Source organism: Protobothrops mucrosquamatus, unplaced genomic scaffold, assembly GCF_001527695.2.
Source record: "Protobothrops mucrosquamatus isolate PMUCROS unplaced genomic scaffold, P.Mucros_1.0 scaffold_155, whole genome shotgun sequence".
Taxonomy (NCBI): domain Eukaryota; kingdom Metazoa; phylum Chordata; class Lepidosauria; order Squamata; family Viperidae; genus Protobothrops; species Protobothrops mucrosquamatus.
In genome coordinates this window covers 824,410-845,698 of record NW_015386231.1, presented here as the reverse complement: position 1 = coordinate 845,698, position 21,289 = coordinate 824,410, and the positions used below count along the sequence as shown (strand labels likewise).

The 21,289-nt window shown below is 40.9% G+C and overlaps 2 protein-coding genes across 2 annotated transcripts in view; one reads left to right on the top strand and one right to left on the bottom strand.

Annotated features, from left to right (window-relative positions):
• The first annotated feature begins 2,301 nt into the window (after positions 1–2,301).
• TMEM106C (transmembrane protein 106C) lies at positions 2,302–12,632 on the top strand. The gene is made up of 8 exons (XM_015820585.1): positions 2,302–2,405; positions 5,505–5,720; positions 6,892–6,955; positions 8,338–8,497; positions 8,591–8,731; positions 9,447–9,490; positions 10,305–10,358; positions 11,244–12,632. The coding sequence occupies exons 2-8, from the start codon at positions 5,537–5,539 to the stop codon at positions 11,350–11,352; spliced, it is 756 nt and encodes a 251-aa protein (XP_015676071.1). The 5' UTR covers positions 2,302–2,405; positions 5,505–5,536; the 3' UTR covers positions 11,353–12,632.
• Positions 12,633–16,422: 3,790 nt separating this feature from the next.
• AGAP2 (ArfGAP with GTPase domain, ankyrin repeat and PH domain 2) overlaps positions 16,423–21,289 on the bottom strand; it is an 86,440-nt gene continuing 81,573 nt past the window's right edge. Inside the window, exons 18-19 of the mRNA XM_029284988.1 lie at positions 18,972–18,975; positions 16,423–16,629 (exon numbers count right to left, since the gene is read on the bottom strand). Coding sequence (XP_029140821.1) covers positions 16,423–16,629; positions 18,972–18,975 — 211 coding nt within the window. The remainder of the gene's footprint in view (positions 16,630–18,971; positions 18,976–21,289) is intronic.

The window sequence follows — 21,289 nt, the reverse complement described above, 5'->3', positions numbered from 1 at the left end:
ATTCACTGGATTAGAATTTATCAGGTAAGTGAACACTTGCTAAATTTGACATTAGCATATAAAATTAATCCTTTCAAAATGTGCTAAATTTGCCAAATCCTACAGAAGAGAAATAAATAAATATTGTTTGTAATATATTTTGTTTATATTATAGTGTCGTTCTCTTCTCATATTTTTGTCTTTTGAATCAGGGCTAGAAAGAAGTCTGGCAGGATGGGAATATATTTATAAAATTATTCCTGCATTACTGATTTGCTAGCAAATCTCCCTTGGCTTAGGAAATAAACGCCAGGAAAGATGCAGGTTTTAGATTTTAGTTAGAATCAGGGAAAGCAAGGTGACTGTTTCACATACACATGATGAGCCATAAACCAATCAACATCATTTTAGTACAGGCAGCTTTTTACTTATAACCACAATTGGGATCAGAATTTCAATTGCTAAACAAGGTGATTCTTTAGTGAGACACATCTGATTTTACAGACTTTTTGCAGCAGTGGTTAAGCAAGCCACTATAGTTGCTAAACAAATCATGTGGTCATTAAGCAAATCCAGCTTCCCCCCTTAACTTTTCTTGTGGAAAGCCAGTTGGGAAGGTCACAAATGATAATCACATGACTCTGGTACACTGCAACAGTTGTAAATGCCAGTTGCCAAGCACCCCAATTCTGATCACGTGACTGTGGAGAAGCTGCAACAGTAGTAAAAGTATCAGGTTAAGTCCTTTTTTTTCATACATAGCTAGTCAATAAAATTAAATGTATGATTCATCCTTCATATAAACCCAAAATATTGTCACGTGCAAACAAAAGGTTAAATTAATGCTGAATCTCATACAAGCAACAAATAAAATGCTTGGAACAGCTGGGGAGGCCATGGAACAGCTGCAGCAGATCAGTGCCATTACATGCTTGATAAAAACTGTAGTCACACATGTTAAAATAGTGGTCCCCATTCTTTTAAGACTGCTAGGCATATTTTAAATTCTGAGATGTTATGGTTAAATTTGTTAAAACAGTTACTGTGTGGTTTGTCTATTCTCAAAATGATTTTCACCAGGGCGACGTTCAAGTTCTGTGGTTGTAACAGAAAATAATAAGACCCTGTGTTACAAAACAAACAGTAAAAGGCAGAAGTCAAAATGCAAATCCTATTTCTGTGCGGCCCCACATTCAGATTCTAGTTTACCAGGATGCAAACATGGCAGCTCTCAATTGTTTTCTCCTATATAAAATTTCTAAAATGTATTTATTTCTGGCAAGCCGACACCCCCAGAGTGTTTTTATCAATTTCCTTTCTCCTAAAAGTCATGAGATTCAGAATGGAGCCCTTCAGCGTGGTATTTGTTTACATCCCATCTTTATTACTTTTTTTTTATATAAATACCTCAAAATGGCAAACATAACTAATCCTCTTTTCCCCACAACAACTCTTGTGACCACCTCACAAGAGTTGTTGTGGGGAAAAGAGGATTAGTTATGTTTGGGCAGAGAGAATGAGTGGTCTAAAGTCACCCAGCTGGTTTTCATGCCCAAGGAAACCAAGGTCTCCTAACGCTTTCTAATCTGGAGCCTTCTTAACCCCGCCTAGACCAGTGTTTCTCAACCTTGACAATTTTAAGGCATGTGGACTTCAACTCCCAGAATTCCACAGCCAGCATTGCTGGCTGTGGAATTCTGGGAGTTGAAGTCCACATGCCTTAAAATTGTCAAGGTTGAGAAACACTGGCCTAGACCAAACTGGCAACTTCCCACTTTTAAAAATTAAAACCAACCCAGTTCTATTTTCTATTTCTAAGACGTGGGACGGAACGAAAGCCTGGTTATAAAACACGTGTCCTCAAAAATAATAATAAAAAAAATGCTCCGAGACCTATTCTGGACATTGCAGCATTATAGTTGCATCGGACGCCGAGGTTCGTCCAAAACGGTAGACCGCGACTAAGCCAATCTTCCGCGACTTGTGATGATGAGCTGGGTTTTTACACAAGGCGCTTTTTAAGATCTTTGCTCTTTGCTTGTAAATCGCGGCTTAACCCACTGCGCAAACCGCAGCCGCCATCGACAACCTTAGGGTTAGCCGTACACAAAAGACAAGCAACAAAGGGCAAGGCCCGAGGGTCTCGTCCGCAGCCGAGCGGCAGTCACGTGACAGAAAGCTCCGACGCCCGGCGCACACCTAAGAGCACGCTCTGCCCCGCCCCTACACCTCCGCGCTTCGCATGCGCATCCGGGAGCAAGTGCCGCTGCTTTGTGCGGACGGAGGGTCGGTCCTGCTGCTTTGAGAAAGGTGCGCGCGGGGAGGGGGCGGGGGGAAAAGGTTCCGCACGGTGACGCAATAAGGTGCCGTAGCCACAACATCTAAAGGGCGCCTTCCGCAGTGAGAGTTTGGCGCGACGACTGCAGGTTGGTTTGCGTGGCGGATGGTGCGGGAGGGAGAGTAAGGTTTAATGGTGAAACACTGGCGGGGAGGGTCGTCGGTGTTTTTACTTAACAGTAAGGAGGGGCTCCGAGAAGTTAAGTTCTGGGGGGGGGGAAAGAGGGACTGGGGGGGGGTTGTAGCAGCAGCAACAGCAGCAACTTTAACGTCCTTTAAAGGCAGTTTGTAGCCGGTTTGCATAGACTGCAACGCAACTCTTGGGTTCGTTTTTATTTATATGCGCTTAGGCTTGCTTCCTTCCAAGGATATCAAGATGTTCCCGTAGTTTTTCACAGCAACCTTGGAAGGTTAGGATGGTAGCTTCTTGTGCTTGCAGGAACGGGCTGGGATTCTCCAGTCAGTATTATGACTCGTACTTGTGGAGTGTTACAGAGGTAGTCCTCGACTTACAACAGTTCATTTTAGTGATCGTTCGAAGTTAGAACGGGTACTGAAAAAAGTGACCTAGGACCATTTTTCACTCTTATGACCATTGCAGCATCTCTATAATCATGTGGTTTAAAATTCAGATGGTTGGCAACTGACTCGTTTACGATGGTTGCATGTCTCTGGGTCATGTGATCACTTTTTGCAACCTTTTGACAAGCGAAGTCAATGGGAAAGACAGACTTAGTAACTTAATCGTTGTAGTGATTCACTTAACAAGAAAGGTCATAAAATGAGGCATCACAGATGTTTCACTTAGCAACAGAAATTTTGGGCTCAATTGTGTTCATAAGTTAAGGACTACCTGTATTAGCAATCATAATAGATGTTTGACTCTGAGGATGAAGGTGTCGTAGCCTAATATATCTGGAAGAGACCAGAGCCGAGGTAATTGAATTCCCAAGCGCATTTTACAGAACAGTCCTAGCATTCAGGAATAAATTAATTCTTATTGGAATTCTGCCCGGTCTCTGGTTGCTTCGGTCGGTGGAACATTTAATTGTTTGTGAAGTATTGATAGCTGTAGTCGCTGCCAGTTGTGGTCCTAAATTTTCCTACAATGATGCATTGGGCGGGCTTAACCGGGGAAAAAAGTTTATAGTCAAAGTATTGTTTTCAGGCAGAAGAATGAACTGAGTCTGCTGTTTGTCTTAGTTTGGAGGCAAAGCGGAGGGTGTTGGGTGAAGAAAAGATCCATGTGTTTTTTTCTTTCTCATTCATTTTGTAATAGAAGCTGTGTTGTATCCACAGCAGCTGCATTTCTTCAGTTGCAACTCCCAAGTTGCAGAATTCCACACACAGATTGTTTGTTCACCCAATTTTTCCTTTGCATTGTGATGGCATTATTTTGGTCACACCTTTGGTATGAGCTTTCATATTCCTTGTACCGTTGCAAGGCTGTGAGGATGCAGCACAGTACTGTACTGTAATTTATATTTTAGGCTCAGTGCCACAGTTTTCTTTAAATAAAAATGACTAATTTAGCACTATTTTAACACTGTTATAAAGATGTGGTTAAAGGAGAGTTACAATGCAAAACATTTGCTAAAAATGTTGGTATTGTTATTTTTCTATTAAAAGTGTTAAAACCTGAGCTTAATCCAAAAATAGGCATTGTGGTGTCAATGGTTACCTTACAGCCACATTCCTTGGTATTTATCAAAGATCTTGCCTCATCCAATTTTAACTTTAAAAAAAAAAGATTAACTTTGAAAACAATTTTCCCAATTCAAATATTCTATTAGTTTATTAAAAATAAAAAATGGAAGTACAAACAAAAATGAAAATAATGGGAAAATAGGGAGGAAAAGGAGAAGAGAAAAAAGGGGGAAAGGGGTAAGGGGGAAAAAAAACATCGACTTCCAATTCCATTTGATGCAGTAGAATAAAGTAACATAAAACCTCAATTTTTTTTACTTCTATCTAATCTTATATACTTGCCATTTCTATAACAACAAATCAGCAAAACCTAAAAGTTTCATTTTTCCCCCCACCTCAAAATAATTCTTAAATAAAATATAGAAATGAGTATCTGGTAGACAATGAAGCATCAGGTTCACCTTTGAGTACCAGAATGCTTTGGGGTCCCTTGAAAGAAAATGGTGGTGATTGCAATTAAGCATAGTGCTTGATAATAAATTTACTTTCCCAGGAAAATGGATAGGAAATTAAACTGGATGATACAGATCAAGTTGAGGGCAAAGGTAGTGGCAGAGGGCCACTTTCTGGAAAGTGTTTTGTATCTGATCATGAACAATATTTGGGGTGCGTCAGTGACACATTCCTCAAATTTCAGCTGTGCCTGCCATCCTCCAAAATTGCCTAATTATCTAATTTATTAAAGAGAACTCAGAAGTGTACCATTCTCCTCTCCCCACCATATATCCTACAGCCTGTCTAAAAGCAGCATTTCCCAATTTGGCAGTCTCTAATTATATGGACTACGGTATATACCAATATTGGGGAAGGTTTCGCAAGAAAATAACACTTTCAACTCTTCAAGGAGACAAATCTAATGAGTTCATAAAAGGACTCACTTCAGTGACTTTATCATTTCACGTACATCAAAGTCCACTGATTTATAACTTGCAAACATTTTAAATGGTCTACATGTGAAAAAAAAATGGGTACTTCCATAATGTGATAAAATATTTATTCAGAATTACTTGATACTGCTTGACAGTCCTTACAGAGCCGCCTTTTCTGGCTCCAGAAATATATCTTCACTCAGATATTTTAATTCTAATAATGCTCTCTTGAGGTTATGGGTACCGTAGTTCAAAATATTGGGTGTCCTTTCCCAGCCTAATGCTTATCTTGTTCCTAAATAGGATTATAGAATAGGCTAATCTTGGATAAATTGAATATTTCCCTCCCTCCCTTCTAATATAATCATACAGTGGTAATCAGTTCTCTTGTTTAGCTAAGATTATCCACTGTGAATCCCCCTCCTTCAAAAAAACAAGAGAAATGTGCAAGATCCTGTGTACAGGGTTGAAGATCTTTTGGGATGTTTTTCTTCAGAATTTGGATTATTGGACGGCATATGTTTTTAAGATTGTATTGTCCATGTGGAATTTGTGCTAATGGTGGAAGACTCTTATTCCCGTGTAAATTTTCCCCCTCTGCTCTACTTACAGTTCATGTGGGATTACCCTTGACATTAGTTGCAATGGGATCTTTCCACTCAGTGGACACGAGTAACTATTGCTCCAGGAAGCAGAAAGAGAATGATGAGGATTTGTTGACCAATAAAGATCGAGAAGACGATATTGCCAAGTTTCCGTATGTGGAATTCACTGGGCGGGACAGCATCACCTGCCCCTCCTGCCAAGGCACTGGCTGCATTCCCACAGGTAATTTTATGGGTCCTGCTTTTGTTGAGTGGTTTTGTTTTGGACTTGAACATTTCATGATCCTAGCACTCCACTCTTTCCTCGCTTCCTACCTTCAGCGTTTCCTGCTGTTTCATGTTCGACCTAGAGATGTAATGATGACATTTGAAGAACAACTTTCTTGTCAAATGATTGGATGTTATTTAAAATTTCCTTTCCATTCTGTGATTGGGCTCATCTCTTTGATCTAGCTTGATTTGCATGTATTGAACCACTTGCTTGCTCTGCAATGAATCCTTAGCGTGGTGTTTATCATTTGTTTCCATGACTGATGCAAGGAATGATGATGTAATTTTTAACTTTCAAGGCCTGGCTGAGGCCTAGGCATCCAGGGAACTGGCAAAATATTGAAATGGCTCCTGGTTAATTAACACATCCTCTTCACCTGACCTCTTTTAAATTTTGTCCTACCTTTTATAATTTTAAAGTTTCTAATATTAACAATATTAATAATATTTAGAAGTTTGTTGTATGCCATCTCACATGACTGTGAGATAAGCGGCTATATAAATATGAATAAATAAATAAAATCTTCTTGATTCTCTTCCTCCTCCTACCTCTGCCCCCATTAATTGCCGCAATCACACAATCACACATACAATTACCAATGCCCTTGGAGCTGATGTGCCTGAAATCAAGTCTCTCCTCAAGTAAAAGCTTTGACAGACCTACTTTGACATGTCCTCGTGGTATGAAACGCTGCTGTTTTGGACTTGTAAATTGTGGTTAACAATTTAGCATAACAAGTGAAACCAGCCTGGATCTACTCCTGTCAACCTTACATTGCTGCTGGCATTACACGCAATATCTTTTGTCTGGTGCCTGAGACTTAAAATTTCACCAGTATATTGCAGTGGCTTAGAGACCTGTTTCATTTTTGCCACATGAATGGAAATATTGCTTAAGCTATTTCTGTCTGTTTATTTAGATTAAAAAATCCCCTGGAAGACCATATATAGTGCTCCAGAGAGCTTATTACATGTTGTCTTTTCTTGATATCAAGACAAAAATGTGACTTTTAAAATGATGTGTTTTTCACTTCCACTCACAATGTGTTTAAAGTAAGACTCTAAAAATGGTCCTTTCTCACAGAGAGGCTGGTACTCAGGGCTATTATTGCTTTTGTCTCCAGAGCATGCTAACGAACTGGTTGCTTTGATTCCATATCATGATCAAAGATTAAAACCTCAAAGAACGTAAGTATATAGGAATAATGAATTCCTTTTCTTGTGTAACGTATAGAATTTGATTGTGCATAAAACAAATGAATATCCAGCTGAAAAATGACTTGTGTTTCCAACCCCACCAATGTCATTTGAGAATGTTTGGAAATCATTTTAGTCTCTAAAATGCCTGGGTGCTTCTGGATTATAACAATGTGGTCAGGCTATCAATATAATTTGCTATCCTCAGTCTGTCTCTATAATTAAACCAAGTAAATTAATGGGAGGCAATGTTGTCATTTTTTTCAGTGCAGCTTAGAACATTCTCTCTCTCTCTCTCCCTCCCTCCCTCCCTCCTTCCCTCTCCCCCTCTTGTTTATTATTACTTTGAATAGCTATCATTTGAAATAATTTATGTCTGAGATGTGGAAATGCCCTTGAACAACAAAGAATATCAATTGACATGTCTATGGGGAGAGACATTTTCCTGGACTGAAGTAGGAAGTATCACTTTTGGGAATGAAATTTCATGAAGAGAATATTTCAGATTAGAGTTTCTCAATCCTGGCAACTTTAAGATGTCTAGGCTTCAACTCCCAGAATTCCCCAGCCAACAAGCTGGCTGGGAAATTTGGAAGTCGAAGTTCAGACTACTTGCTAAGGTTGAGAAACACTGCTTTAATTGAAGCAGGACTGAGGATTTGATGATTCTTTGCATGCTACTGGCTTACAGTTTTCAGTACCCCTTATTATATGTTACATAGACTGGGGCTGTTGAGAACTGGAATTAGCAATAGAAGAATTCTGGGTTAGAATTTTCATTTTCCTCACTGAAATCTTATTTGGAAATGATCAGTATGAATAAATAAAGCAGCTTTAAGAGTAGTAGTTTGAAATAGAAAAAATAAAATAGAGAAGGCTTATCTTTAATTTTAAAAATTCCTTCTCCGTTTTATCTCCTATGTACTCAATGAGATTAACTGTGAAAGTGAGAAATTGAGGTCTTAATCATGGCATGGGAAATCTAACTTTTGCTTAAGATTGTACAGGGCCCTGTCCCAAATTGCCTTGGAGGAACAAAAAGCATTTGACATAGTTGCCTGTTTGTTTTTGATTTGCGCCTCCAGAAAAAACTAAGATGCATTTTAATCTAGAATGCTTGAGTAGATTCCCCTGTACAATAAACTCATTTTCCAGATCTTACAATGTCTGATACGCAGACTCAGAATTTTGGAAAGGGTAAACAACAATACAGGGTTGAGATGCATTAATGAATTAAATATTAAGTAGAATGTCTTCCAGTTCTATAATAGCTAAGTAGAATGCGGAATCTTTTGCAATATGTAGCAAGATCTGCCTGCAGGATCTGAGCACAGCAAATTGCCGAGACTATTTATTGGCTTTGCCTTCTGCAGGAAACTCTACGTCTCTGTGTCAGTGCTGCTCTGTCTTCTGGCGTCAGGGCTGGTGGTCTTCTTTCTCTTTCCACATTCAGTGCTTGTGGATGACAATGGCATCAAGGTGGTTACAGTCTGGTTTGATGAAAAAAACTCCCTAGTCATTCTTTCCATCACGGTAAGGTCCAGTCCATTAACTTAATAAAGTTAGATGATGGGGGCAACTGGAAATCTGTTTTCAGCAGTTTTCTTTTCTCTCTCCTGTCCATAGGCCACCCTTCGGATCCGGAATTCCAATTTCTATTCGGTAGCCGTGACCAGCTTGTCCAGTCAGGTGCAATACATGAACACTGTGGTTGGGACCCAACAAATCAACAATGTTACTCGTATCCAGCCACTGAGTGATCAGCTGGTATGGCAATTATTTTACATGAAACTAAGATCTATGGAGAGAGGGACTAGGTGTGGTGAGAATAGATAATCTTGTGGCTCGGGGGTTCCCAACCTTGGCAGCTTTAAGACGCGTGGACTTCCAACTCCTAGAATTTCCCAGCCAGTCGTGATGGGGAATTCTGGGAGTTGAAGTTCATGTGTCTTAGAGTTGCCAGGATTGGGAACACCTGCTCTAGCTAACTCAAGAGTTGCTTACCCTAGTGAAAGACAATTTAGCTCCTAAAAGAATCCGTGTCCCCATGGACGCCTCTGTGGGCTCCTTGCAGTATGAGATTTATTTTTAAATTATTTTACTGAAAAGTCAATAAATGGGAAACTTGGAATCTCCAAGGTGCCAATGATCTGTTGCCACCCAAAATTGTGCTGTAAGATGACTAGCCCTACATTTTTTTAAAAAAATACAAAATTTTGACTCAAAATAGACCCCATATTTATTCTGAAAAAAATGCAATGCCTGACTTTATTTGTTGTCCCCCTCCCCCCCCCATTAAAGAGAGGAAGATAATTGAATGTTGAGAGCATGTGGGGACATGGGTGCCTTGATGTTTGGAGGTGTTTTTTTTTGTGACTGGCACCATCCACTATGGCAACCTCTTTGTGAAGAAGCAAGTGCTTGCTTCAAAGTCCTTTACTGTTGCTGGCTTATAGTTAATTCACAACTTGTGTTTCTCCAGGTGAATTTCACCATGAAAGCTGAAATGGGTGGACCTTATGTATAGTGAGTAATTTGTGTTCTTGGCATTTGAAGTGTAATGAAGAAATACAATATTTGCTGTGAGATAGTTGCCTCTGCTAGGTTCCCTAATAAAGTTTCAGCTACCTTATCTTATATCTGCAGTAGAACTATGGCAGCTCCTTCTAGGCTAGAGGGCCAGTGGATGGGCATGATTTATGTGTAAGCTTTCACTTATGTTCTCGATTTCCAAGTATCATTTGTTCTTATTCTCATTTGGCCAAATTTAAAAAAACTTTTTCTTTGCATGCTTCCATGTCAAATAAAAAAAATCAGGAGTACCTTCTAGATACTTCAGAAGCCATAATCATTCTCATTGCTTTCTCAAACCACTGGAAGAACCTAACCTTTTAAAAAAAAAAAAAAAATGTATGAATGGTCTGAAAAGTATGTGTAGAGTATTTTCCTAGTTGTTCCAAAAGAAAACGTATTCCTAAAAAGATGTTTGCTGTGTCAATCTGCTGCTGTTAAATGGTATCTCTACTAAATGTTGTAGTCATATCCTGCATGTATTATTTTTTTTTAAAAAAAGGTTTTTGTGCTAGTGAGCTTCATGATTGGAAATGAAAACTGAATACCGCAACACATTGTGACTGATTTAACAAAAATCTCCTTAGGTATAAAAAATAGTCTATAATCTAACTAAAGCTAAAAACAGATTTGGCAATAAAATCTGCTCAAGCTTAAATTCAAAAGGTACTAGCTGTGCCACGTTCTGGATATAGAACAATAGTTTTAAGATTTCTTGCATCATTAAGTCTCTAAATATTTTAAGATTTTGTGATTTTCTCTCTTTTAGTTTCTTCTGCACATTATCAAAGATCCGAGTGCACAATATTGTGATTTTCATGAGGTGTGTAATTTTTACGTATTTTTTAAATCCTCCTTCTTTTTTTTATATTTCCAAATATAAATCCATAACTAGTCTTTTAGTATTTCGGGCGGGGGCAGTCACTTTTTCTCAATCTCCAGAACCTCCTTTAATAATTCTGCTGATTTTTGATAGCACAGTTGCCAAATCTGGCATTATTATGGCTTGCTCTTTTTATTAAAAACAAAACAAAACTGGAAAAACCAGTTGAACTGTTATGTATATTCTGGATTAGTCTTTAACACATAATTAAAAAAAGTCTCTCCAAAAATAACAGTCCTCTCCTCCCACATTTAATGCCTTTTCCTTACTGCTTTCTTATAAAAACACCTAGTGAACAATCCAGGTTTGCTAGGAACAGAGAGGGAGGGTTTTGTTGGGTCTTTTATATGTCAGTAGGTCCCAGATTAGTCTCTAAACCTGACAACTGCCTTGCCTAGCAAACTTACATTTTGCTGAACTATTTTCTGGGCTTCTGAAGGGGGAAGAGTGGAGTTGCAGGAAATTTAAACCAGGTGAGGAGTCTGTGCCCCTCTAGATCTTGGTGGTTTTTAATTCCTACCCTCTCTGGTCTCCCTGGCAACTGGTAAAAGATGCTGGCGGTGGTAGATTCCCTTCCTTTACTTTAAATGGAGATAGTTTTATTGATACGTACAGTGTCGCCCTGGAACTTTGCGGATGGGTTTTGATGGCAGCTTGAGCATTGTCCAGTGTGGAGCTGCTGTATTTGTATGTTGAATAATACAAACATTCTGGCCCACAATTTAATATTTTGCTATAGGTATATACGTTGTGAGGACTCCGGTTACTTTTTGGTTTATTAAAAAAAAAAGGTTTCATCTTTTTCTCTCTATTTCTGCCTTTCAGAACCTCAGTGAAAATCTCCTACATCGGCCACATATCTCAAAGTTCCTTGGAGACCTACAATTACGTTGACTGTGGCGCCAACTTCACAGCGGCCCATTCTGGCCCTTAACCCCCAACTCTGCAAAATGAAACTCAAGAGAAGGGCAGCTACATATCCTGGTGATCCTAACCAACTGGCTTCCATTACTGTGTAACTTACAGTGGAATTTTGTGTCTTGTTTTGAGGAGAAAGAAGAGGCTGTTTTAGCCCTTGGCAAAATGAAAAGGCTGGGCATGTAGCCTTCCTTCCACAATTTTGCATGGACAGCTGGGCTGTGCCTTGATGCTGATTTGAAGAGGATTTGTTTAATCCCAGTCCCCACGTTCTCTTCAGATGCTAGTTTGTGCTTTTCTTGTTATTTCTCATTGACTGACTTTGCTTCTTAATAAGATTTGCCATGTTTACAGGTTTTTCCATTAAAATTTAAGAAGGGACAAGTTTCTGAAAACATTTGGCTGGACTACTAACCGTGAAACCTATTTCAACAATGACCTGCTGACGTAGTTACTGCCAATAAGGGAGCTATTGTCCAATTGTACAAAGGGAAATAATCTTGAATACGGTTCCTGTGTACTCTTTAAAACTTCTGTCTTGCTTCTTGTCAGAGAAAGCAAGAATATGTATCCACTGAAACATCTGAATGTAGCAAGTTGCACTCTTTATATGTGAGATTCCTATAAATATGTTGTCTTTTCATTGATATAACTTCTAAAAACTACTTACATAGTTCTGTGCACAGCGTTCTAGAGAGCACATGATTGAATTAAGAATTCTCACATTTGCTGAATCTACAGTCTCTTGATTTTTTTGCGTTTAAGAATGAGCATCATGGAAGGACTTCAGATTTTTACAGAAGCAGTAAGCACTTTTTAATCTTTGGATCTCCAAAGTCTCTTGAATTTGGGATTACGGTGGTTTAGCTGGCCTTTATTATTAGCACAAGAAGAGTTTGATTGTGCAGATTTTGGTAGGGTTGGGGAATATTTGGTTTTCCACAAAAAGAGTTTGATCTTAGTGTTGCTGTGTAGTACCACCTCTTAAAAAGATTAGTGTGGGATATACATTTAAAAAGTAACACTGGAATTGGGCAAAGATATGTCTGTAGGAAATAATCCTCATTTTTCAAATACCAACTGTAGCAGTTCATCTTTAAAAAAAATTAAGTGTCCTAACTCATCTGCTACGGTCTCTTGAAGAAGAAAAAGAAACCTATTTAAACTTGAAGTAAATTTTAAATTTTATTTTTTACTCTTTCAATGACGGGGGAATTTATGTTCATTTAGAATCTGTATTTTTTCAGTTTGGCAGACTGGATTCCTAAAATGAAGAATAAACCCTTAAACCTCCTCCTTTGAGGAGTCTTCTGGTTTTTCTTTATCAGAATGGATTTTTCTTTTTATTTTAAGGGGCTAATGGAGACACAGAAGGAGCCATTTCAGGACTGACACTAAGCAGCAGCTGCAAATAAAACCACTGAATGTGAAGTCTGTTAGGGTGAGGAAGCCAACAACCACTTGTAACTGTAATGGATTATTGCTCGGTGGCATTTCCCCCCCCCCCAAATAAGTCTTAATCTACTTGTTTAACCACATTCCTATCTACCAACTCAGTTTACAGATCATCAATTATCATACTTTAAATGAAGATACAGTAAAACTTCAATTCAGCAGACTTGTGAGGCGATGGATAACGTTTTTCTTTTTGTGTCACCCACAAATAACAAGACAATAGCCCATTTCCGAAGCAGTCTGGACAACTGTCACACAAGTGTCACACAAATGGTGTAAACGGATGGAAATAACATCATTCTGGAGTTAACGGACAATCCTTTCCCCTCTCGTCTGCTAAATTGAGGTTTTCCTGCAATGGACCATTCATGCAGCAGTTCACAAATGAAGGCATTGCGATAGCAAGAACAGGTGAGAATGGCTAGAAGGAGAAGTATTTATCATGCAGCGCACGCATTTGAATATGAGGTGGATGAAGTTCTCATGGACACAGATGTGCTTAGTTGCCTCTGTATAATGCTACAGCAAGACACCCAACAGGAGCTAAGTAATAAGGGGTGAAGCAATATAAGTTAAGCAAATGCTCTTAGGAATCTTCCTGCTCAACTATTTGCCGAGTTTTTCTACTTCTGTCACCTTAAATGCTAGATCTGATGCAGTTGGGATTAAAGGGAGGCAGGAGATGATCAAGTGTAGAGAATTAAGAGTATTGTCATTTTCTCGTGGACTCCTGGGAACATAGAAGGGCTTCTGAGATCACCCGAATATCATGTCCCTAGCTTGCATTTGACCAATTGATACAAACTCTGTCGCTATCAGTTTCCTTCTCCTCTTCTCCTTCCCAGCATAGTAATTTCCAAAGGGCCCAATATTTACTTACTACCAAATGCTCTTCCTTATTTGCTGCTGCTGTAAAGAGGAAAAAAAAAAAAACCACGGAAATATTCCCACCCACTTGCAATCCAACTCTGGAGAGCTATCACAAGAAGGAATAATAAGTCACTGTTATTACATCTTCTTACATTGTCACATACTTACAAGGTACAATCCAAGAGATTACAACAGCTGCACAGGGCCAATATTAGCTCTGGCACTTCCACATCCCTCCCCCCACTTCCGCCCACCTTACTTTTCGAACCCCAAACCTGGGGCTTGCACAAGAGGCTCTCCCAGGAACTTGTGCTGAACTGCCAGCCCCCAAAGCATAAATTACATTCAGTGTTGACAGGTCAATGCCCCCTTCCTTCTTCTAACCCTCAAGGCTGGATTCAAAAGTGCTTGGAAGAAAGAACACACAGTCGGTTCCCTTCCCAACAGCCTGCCATGCTCATCCATTGTGTCGTGGAAGCGGCAACAATGTGGGTTGTATAACTGTCCTCTTGGGACCAGGCCTGTTGGATTCCATCTCACAGCTAAGGGACATGGATCTCGTGCAACACAATTGCCAGTACATTCAAGAACTTGTTCAGATTCAGAAGGGCACGAAAGCCCGAGGTGTCTTAAAGAGGTGATGTGGCCTGGCTGGGCTTGTGCCCTTGCCCGCGTGTCCAGTTCTAATGGTACAAACCAGTGGCCAGAGGAATGAGATCAGGCTGGATTTGACCAGAGGTCAGTGGGATGGAGCCAGCTATTGTAGCGGCTGCTCCAGCCCAGGTCTGTCCACACTGGGGAGGGAGGATTAATTGCATTACCCTGATCACAGATTGGAAATAAAGCCTGAGACCACATCACTCATCACAACCACACAGATGCCCCTGCCACAAAAGTGGAGATGAGGCCTGTAAACACTTGCACCAGGAGAGCTGCCAAACTAGAAACAGAAGAAAGAGTGGGAAGGATTTTATCCTTCTCGAAATGAAGCAATAAACTAGGACAAAAGTCAGAAAGGGGAGATAATACTGGGACGAGTGAAGAAAGGAGCTTTTTACAAATGTTCCTTCATTTCTTTCTTTCTTTCTTTTTAAAAAAAGGACTCTGCTTTTAACAGCCAGGCTCTGTGATGCTTTGGAAGAACTCCCCCTCTGGCTGCTCAGTACGTATAGCTTCAGGAGGAGGTTCAGCATCCATAAAAAGTGGCCTTGTTGAATTCCTCAGAGATGCCCAGCGTTGCCCTCACCATGGTTGAGCCTCCCCCCCTCTTGGCCCACAACCAGCTGCCTCAACCATTTGCAACCTCCCCTCAACGTTCTGTAAGAGTGAAAAAGATTTTCAGGAGAAGGAGGCACCCTGGGGCCTTCCAAGGAGCGTAAGACATAACAGCTATTTCAGTGCAACAATCAGGCACCAGACCTGAGGAAAATTAGCAGAAAGAATGTGTTTCAGTGCGGCTTGAAGAAGGAGTGTGCTTGGTGTTTACGAGTGATAGCAGGGTGATCCTGAGTCTAAGACTAAAGGGGTCTGGCAAGGCAATAGGTGGAGACTGCTGCTAATTGGTGTCTTGGCCTAATTCATTCGGTCCCACTCCTCCGACCTGGACAGGTCGGGTATGGGCGGCCATCACAATTGCCTCACGACATTTCAAATTAAAATGCTTCACAAAACAGGCATTAGGAGCTGTGTCTGCTAAATAAAGATACGTTCTCTCTCTTGGATAAAGAAAAATGCCCCCAAAGAGTCAGCAGGTGGTTTTACTGCCCGGGTAAGTTAGGATGCTGTTGTGGTTGTGTTTGTTTGTTTTTTATATTAAGCCACTCCTAACTTTTCTCTCACACTCTTGCTCAATTCTTTGAGAGGTGGGAAAGGTCTGCGTTCTAGAAAAGAAAACCCAATTGGTTGAAACCGAATAACGGAAACAGGATTCTCCATGAAATATATGTTTTCCACATGCCCATCCACACTGGATTTGAGCAAGCATCTTCACTCCTGTTTTTGTACACACTCCTGCCTAGAAAGGAAGGAGGCTGTCCTACAGCTCCTTTAGTGTGACACAGCTCAAATGCATTCACTAAGCCCGGTACCCTGACATAAGGAGGGGGGGGGTTTCACTTAAGCCAACTAAGTGACACAAAGATTCCCTTCCCTCAGTGCTATTGTTGTGACAAACTCTCTTGGACCCTTCAACGCTCCACCCCCGTATTGTCATGTTTTGGGGCTCCATGGAAGTAGTGCAGTTCAGTCACCAACCGCTCCAGTAATGCTGATTTACATTCCGCCTTCAATACTTCTTACAAACCCAGAAAGAAAAAGGGAGCCGACCCCACGTAAACACTTGTCCCTCTCATTTCCCAAAGTCTTAATTGGGAAGACAACAACATCAGCCCAGGTCCTAATTCTTCTCTCCAAATACTGGGACGCATTGCTCTCGGTTCTCTGTAGGCTTCCCTGATGACCTGTCTGAAGAGACAGCTGTTGCTCAGGACATCAGCAGAGCAGCTCAAGGCCTGGCAGTAGAGAGACCTGTGAGACAATGAGGTGGTCTTGGTGATGGCAGCTTATGCCAAGCAGAACCACTGAAGCTGGGCTCTGGATGGGAACCACCATCTCCTGTGCATGACAGAAGTCATGATCCGTGCTCCTTTGGCATTACAGTCCAGATGCCAGAGGGGAGTCGGATCTCCTTAAGGAGAGGAGGCATCAGTCACTGCACCCATGTTGGCACCATTGGGATGGGGAAGAGGCTCCCCCTGGCATACTACACCAGGGCAGTTCGGGCCTCGGTCCTTCCCATGCTGGCACTGCTGCTTTTCCGGCGCAGGCCTGGCGTGGCAATACTGCTGTAGCCTTCGTTTGGGCAACCATGTTGCATTAAGATGTCAATGCATTCTTGGCTTCCTGCTCGGCGAGCGTAGAACAGCGCGGTGTGCCCCACAGCATCGTGGGCCTTAACGTCAGCACCGTACTGTGGGAGAGAGGGGAAAAAAAGAGTGATTAGGGTTAGGAACTCCAAAACACAAATCTGTCTTCTGCTGTTGTGTAGGCATGACTGGCTTACATCTGGAAGCTGGAAATCTAGAGCTTCAGTAAGGAGTGGAGTATGCTTGTAGCCACTGCCTCTCTCAAAGGGAGTTAATTCTCTTCCTCAGCCCTTGTTATTTTTGATACTTTTTTCTATACTTCCCCCAAATTACACACTATTGAGTAGGAAGAAGGCAACGGCAAACCATTTCTGAAAACGTTGCCAAGAAAATTTCGTGGACTTCTCCATGTTAGTCACCATGAATTAAGACCAGCTCAAAGGCAGAAAAATTAAACAAAACCAAGCCACACAGACCAATCACTTAATTCTCCCCCCCCCTCACCTTGTTCCAGTTCTCTCAAGCTCCATTGGTACCAGGCTTTCAATGGTGTCAAAGACAGGGTGAAATATCTCTCCAAAATTTCCAACCAATCCTATGGCAGTTCCTGACTGGTGACAAGCAATGTTTTTTTTTCTGTACCTCCAGGAGGAGCTTAATGACTTTCTACTGGAAGAACAGCATGTGTTGGTTGTTGTGATGCAACTAGACCAGGGGTAGGCAACCTGGGCTCTTTTATGACTCATGGACTTCAACTCTCAGAATTCCTGAGTCAGCTATGCTGAACTAGACTGTAAGCTAGAAAAGACCTCTGCAGGTGCTGAATTTTGGAAAAGTACATCATTGTTCAGTTTTAAGTAATCCAAGAAACACAAATCTTCTATTCAGTAGAAGTAATTTTGACCTGAGGTAATTATCAGTATAGTTTCACAGGATACTGAGAATAGGAGACAGCTGCTTTGACTACAGATTCAGTTCAGTTTCCTGGGCACTAGTGTTTTCCTATATGAGCGATGAGAGCTTCTGCATGCAAAGCATGTGCTCCACCATTACGTTCAGCCGTTTGTCTGAAATGGTGTAGGGTTCCTGCCTGGGCAGGGGGTTGGACTCAATGACCTCCAAGGTCCCTTCCAACTTTATTATTATTATTATTATTATTATTAAACCAGCTGCATAGCTTATGAAGCTCACACAGATTGTAAGGGGTTTGTTTGCATCTGCCCAGAGGACACCGTAGATGTTGTAAATGGATCCAACTCAAAAGTACAAAGAACTATTTTCAAGCTACTACCAACCTCCCATGTCTGCACGGAGCAAGAACGTTTGAAATCCCAGAAGGAAACTTGAAATATATCATTTAACGCATGCATGTATATATTCTGAAAATGCATTTCATTCTTAGAAATTAATGTTGCAACAGTCAGCTCTAGGCCATCTGTCTACTGTATATGCCAACTTTCCCCTTTGATAGTGCATCTTCTATATTATTTTAGAAAGGTGGTTGGTGCAGTGCTTAGAATGCAGTACTGCAGGCTACTTCTGCTGATTGTCGGCTGCCAGCAGTTTGGGAGTTTGATTCTCACTAGCTCAAGGTTGACTCAGCCTTCTGTCCTTCCGAGGTTGGTAAAATGAGGACCCAGGTTGTTGGGGGCAATAGGCTGTCTCTGTAAACCGCTTAGAGAGGGCTGCAAAATACTGTGAATCGGTATGTAAGTCTAAGTGCAATTGCTAAGTGCTATCATTAAGATAATTCTTTCTCTCCTTGGACTTAATAATAATAATAATAATAATAATAATAATAATAATAATAATAATAATAATAATAATAATAATAATAATAATAATAATAATAATAAAGTTGGAAGGGACCTTGGAGGTCATCGAGTCCAACCCCCTGCTCAGGCAGGAAACCCTATACCATTTCGGACAATGGTTGTCCAATCTCTTCTTAAAAACTTCCAGTGTTGGAGCATTCAAATCTTCTGGAGGCAGGTTGTTCCACTGGTTAATTGTTCTAACTGTCAGGAAGTTTCTCCTTAGTTCTAGGTTGCTTCTCTTCTTGATTAGTTTCCATCCGTTGCTTCTTGTCCTGCCTTCAGGAGCTTTGGAGAATAGCTTGACTCCCTCTTCTTTGTGGCAGCCCCTGAGATATTGGAATACTGCTATCATGTCCCCCCTCGTCCTTCTCTTCATTAAACTAGACATACCCAATTCCAGCAACCGTTCCTTATATGTTTTAGCCTCCAGTCCCCTAATCATCTTTGTTGCTCTTCTCTGTACTCTTTCTAGAGTCTCAACATNCGCAGGCCTGGCGTGGCAATACTGCTGTAGCCTTCGTTTGGGCAACCATGTTGCATTAAGATGTCAATGCATTCTTGGCTTCCTGCTCGGCGAGCGTAGAACAGCGCGGTGTGCCCCACAGCATCGTGGGCCTTAACGTCAGCACCGTACTGTGGGAGAGAGGGGAAAAAAAGAGTGATTAGGGTTAGGAACTCCAAAATACAAATCTGTCTTCTGCTGTTGTGTAGGCATGACTGGCTTACATCTGGAAGCTGGAAATCTAGAGCTTCAGTAAGGAGTGGAGTATGCTTGTAGCCACTGCCTCTCTCAAAGGGAGTTAATTCTCTTCCTCAGCCCTTGTTATTTTTGATACTTTTTTCTATACTTCCCCCAAATTACACACTATTGAGTAGGAAGAAGGTAACGGCAAACCATTTCTGAAAACGTTGCCAAGAAAATTTCGTGGACTTCTCCATGTTAGTCACCATGAATTAAGACCAGCTCAAAGGCAGAAAAATTAAACAAAACCAAGCCACACAGACCAATCACTTAATTCTCCCCCACCCCTCACCTTGTTCTAGTTCTCTCAAGCTCCATTGGTACCAGGCTTTCAATGGTGTCAAAGACAGGGTGAAATATCTCTCCAAAATTTCCAACCAATCCTATGGCAGTTCCTGACTGGTGACAAGCAATGTTTTTTTTTTCTGTACCTCCAGGAGGAGCTTAATGACTTTCTACTGGAAGAACAGCATGTGTTGGTTGTTGTGATGCAACTAGACCAGGGGTAGGCAACCTGGGCTCTTTTATGACTCATGGACTTCAACTCTCAGAATTCCTGAGTCAGCTACTCTGAACTAGACTGTAAGCTAGAAAAGACCTCTGCAGGTGCTGAATTTTGGAAAAGTACATCATTGTTCAGTTTTAAGTAATCCAAGAAACATAAATCTTCTATTCAGTAGAAGTAATTTTGACCTGAGATAATTATCAGTATAGTTTCACAGGATACTGAGAATAGGAGACAGCTGGTTTGACTACAGATTCAGTTCAGTTTCCTGGGCACTAGTGTTTTCCTATATGAGCGATGAGAGCTTCTGTATGCAAAGCATGTGCTCCACCATTACGTTCAGCCGTTTGTCTGAAATGGTGTAGGGTTCCTGCCTGGGCAGGGGGTTGGACTCGATGACCTCCAAGGTCCCTTCCAACTCTATTATTATTATTATTATTATTATTATTATTATTATTATTATTATTATTATTATTATTATTATTATTATTATTATTATTATTATTATTATTATTATTATTATTATTATTATTATACCAGCTGCATAGCTTATGAAGCTCACACAGATTGTAAGGGGTTTGTTTGCATCTGCCCAGAGGACACAGTAGATGTTGTAAATGGATCCAACTCAAAAGTACAAAGAACTATTTTCAAGCTACTACCAACCTCCCATGTCTGCACGGAGCAAGAACATTTGAAATCCCAGAAGGAAACTTGAAATATATCATTTAACGCATGCATGTATATATTCTGAAAATGCATTTCATTCTTAGAAATTAATGTTCCAACAGTCAGCTCTAGGCCGTCTGTCTACTGTATATGCCAACTTTCCCCTTTGATAGCGCATCTTCTATATTATTTTAGAAAGGTGGTTGGTGCAGTGCTTAGAATGCAGTACTGCAGGCTACTTCTGCTGATTGTCGGCTGCCAGCAGTTTGGGAGTTTGATTCTCACCAGCTCAAGGTTGACTCAGCCTTCTGTCCTTCCGAGGTGGGTAAAATGAGGACCCAGGTTGTTGGGGGCAATAGGCTGACTCTGTAAACCGCTTAGAGAGGGCTGCAAAGCACTGTGAATCGGTATGTAAGTCTAAGTGCTATTGCTAAGTGCTATCATTAAGATAATTCTTTCTCTCCTTGGACTTAATAATAATAATAATAAAGTTGGAAGGGACCATTGAGGTCTTCTAGTCCAACCCCCTGCTCAGGCAGGAAACCCTATACCATTTCGGACAAATGGCTGTCCAGTCTCTTCTTAAAAACTTCCAGTGTTGGAGCATTCACTGCTTCTGGAGACAGCTTGTTCCACTGGTTAATTGTTCTAACTGTCAGGAAGTTTCTCCTTAGTTCTAGATTGCTTCTCTCCTTGCTTAGTTTCCATCCGTTGCTTCTTGTCCTGCCTTCAGGCGCCTTGGAGAATAGCTTGACTCCCTCTTCTCTGTGGCAGCCCCTGAGATATTGGAACACTGCTATCATGTCCCCCCTCGTGCTTCTCTTCGTTAAAGTAGACATACCCAATTCCAGCAACCGTTCCTTATATGTTTTAGCCTCCAGTCCCCTAATCATCTTTGTTGCTCTTCTCTGTACTCTTTCTAGAGTCTCAACATCTTTTTTACATCGTGGTGACCAAAACTGGATGCAGTATTCCAAGTGTGGCCTTACCAAGGCATTGTAAAGTGGTATTAACACTTCACGTGATCTTGA

Excerpts from the sequence above, each read along its gene's own strand:
- TMEM106C (XM_015820585.1), top strand. The coding sequence starts at position 5,537 with ATGGGATCTTTCCACTCAGTGGACACGAGTAACTATTGCTCCAGGAAG. Across the intron at positions 8,498-8,590 it reads TAGTCATTCTTTCCATCACG|GCCACCCTTCGGATCCGGAA; the intron begins GTAAGGTCCAGT and ends TCCTGTCCATAG. Across the intron at positions 8,732-9,446 it reads AGCCACTGAGTGATCAGCTG|GTGAATTTCACCATGAAAGC; the intron begins GTATGGCAATTA and ends GTGTTTCTCCAG.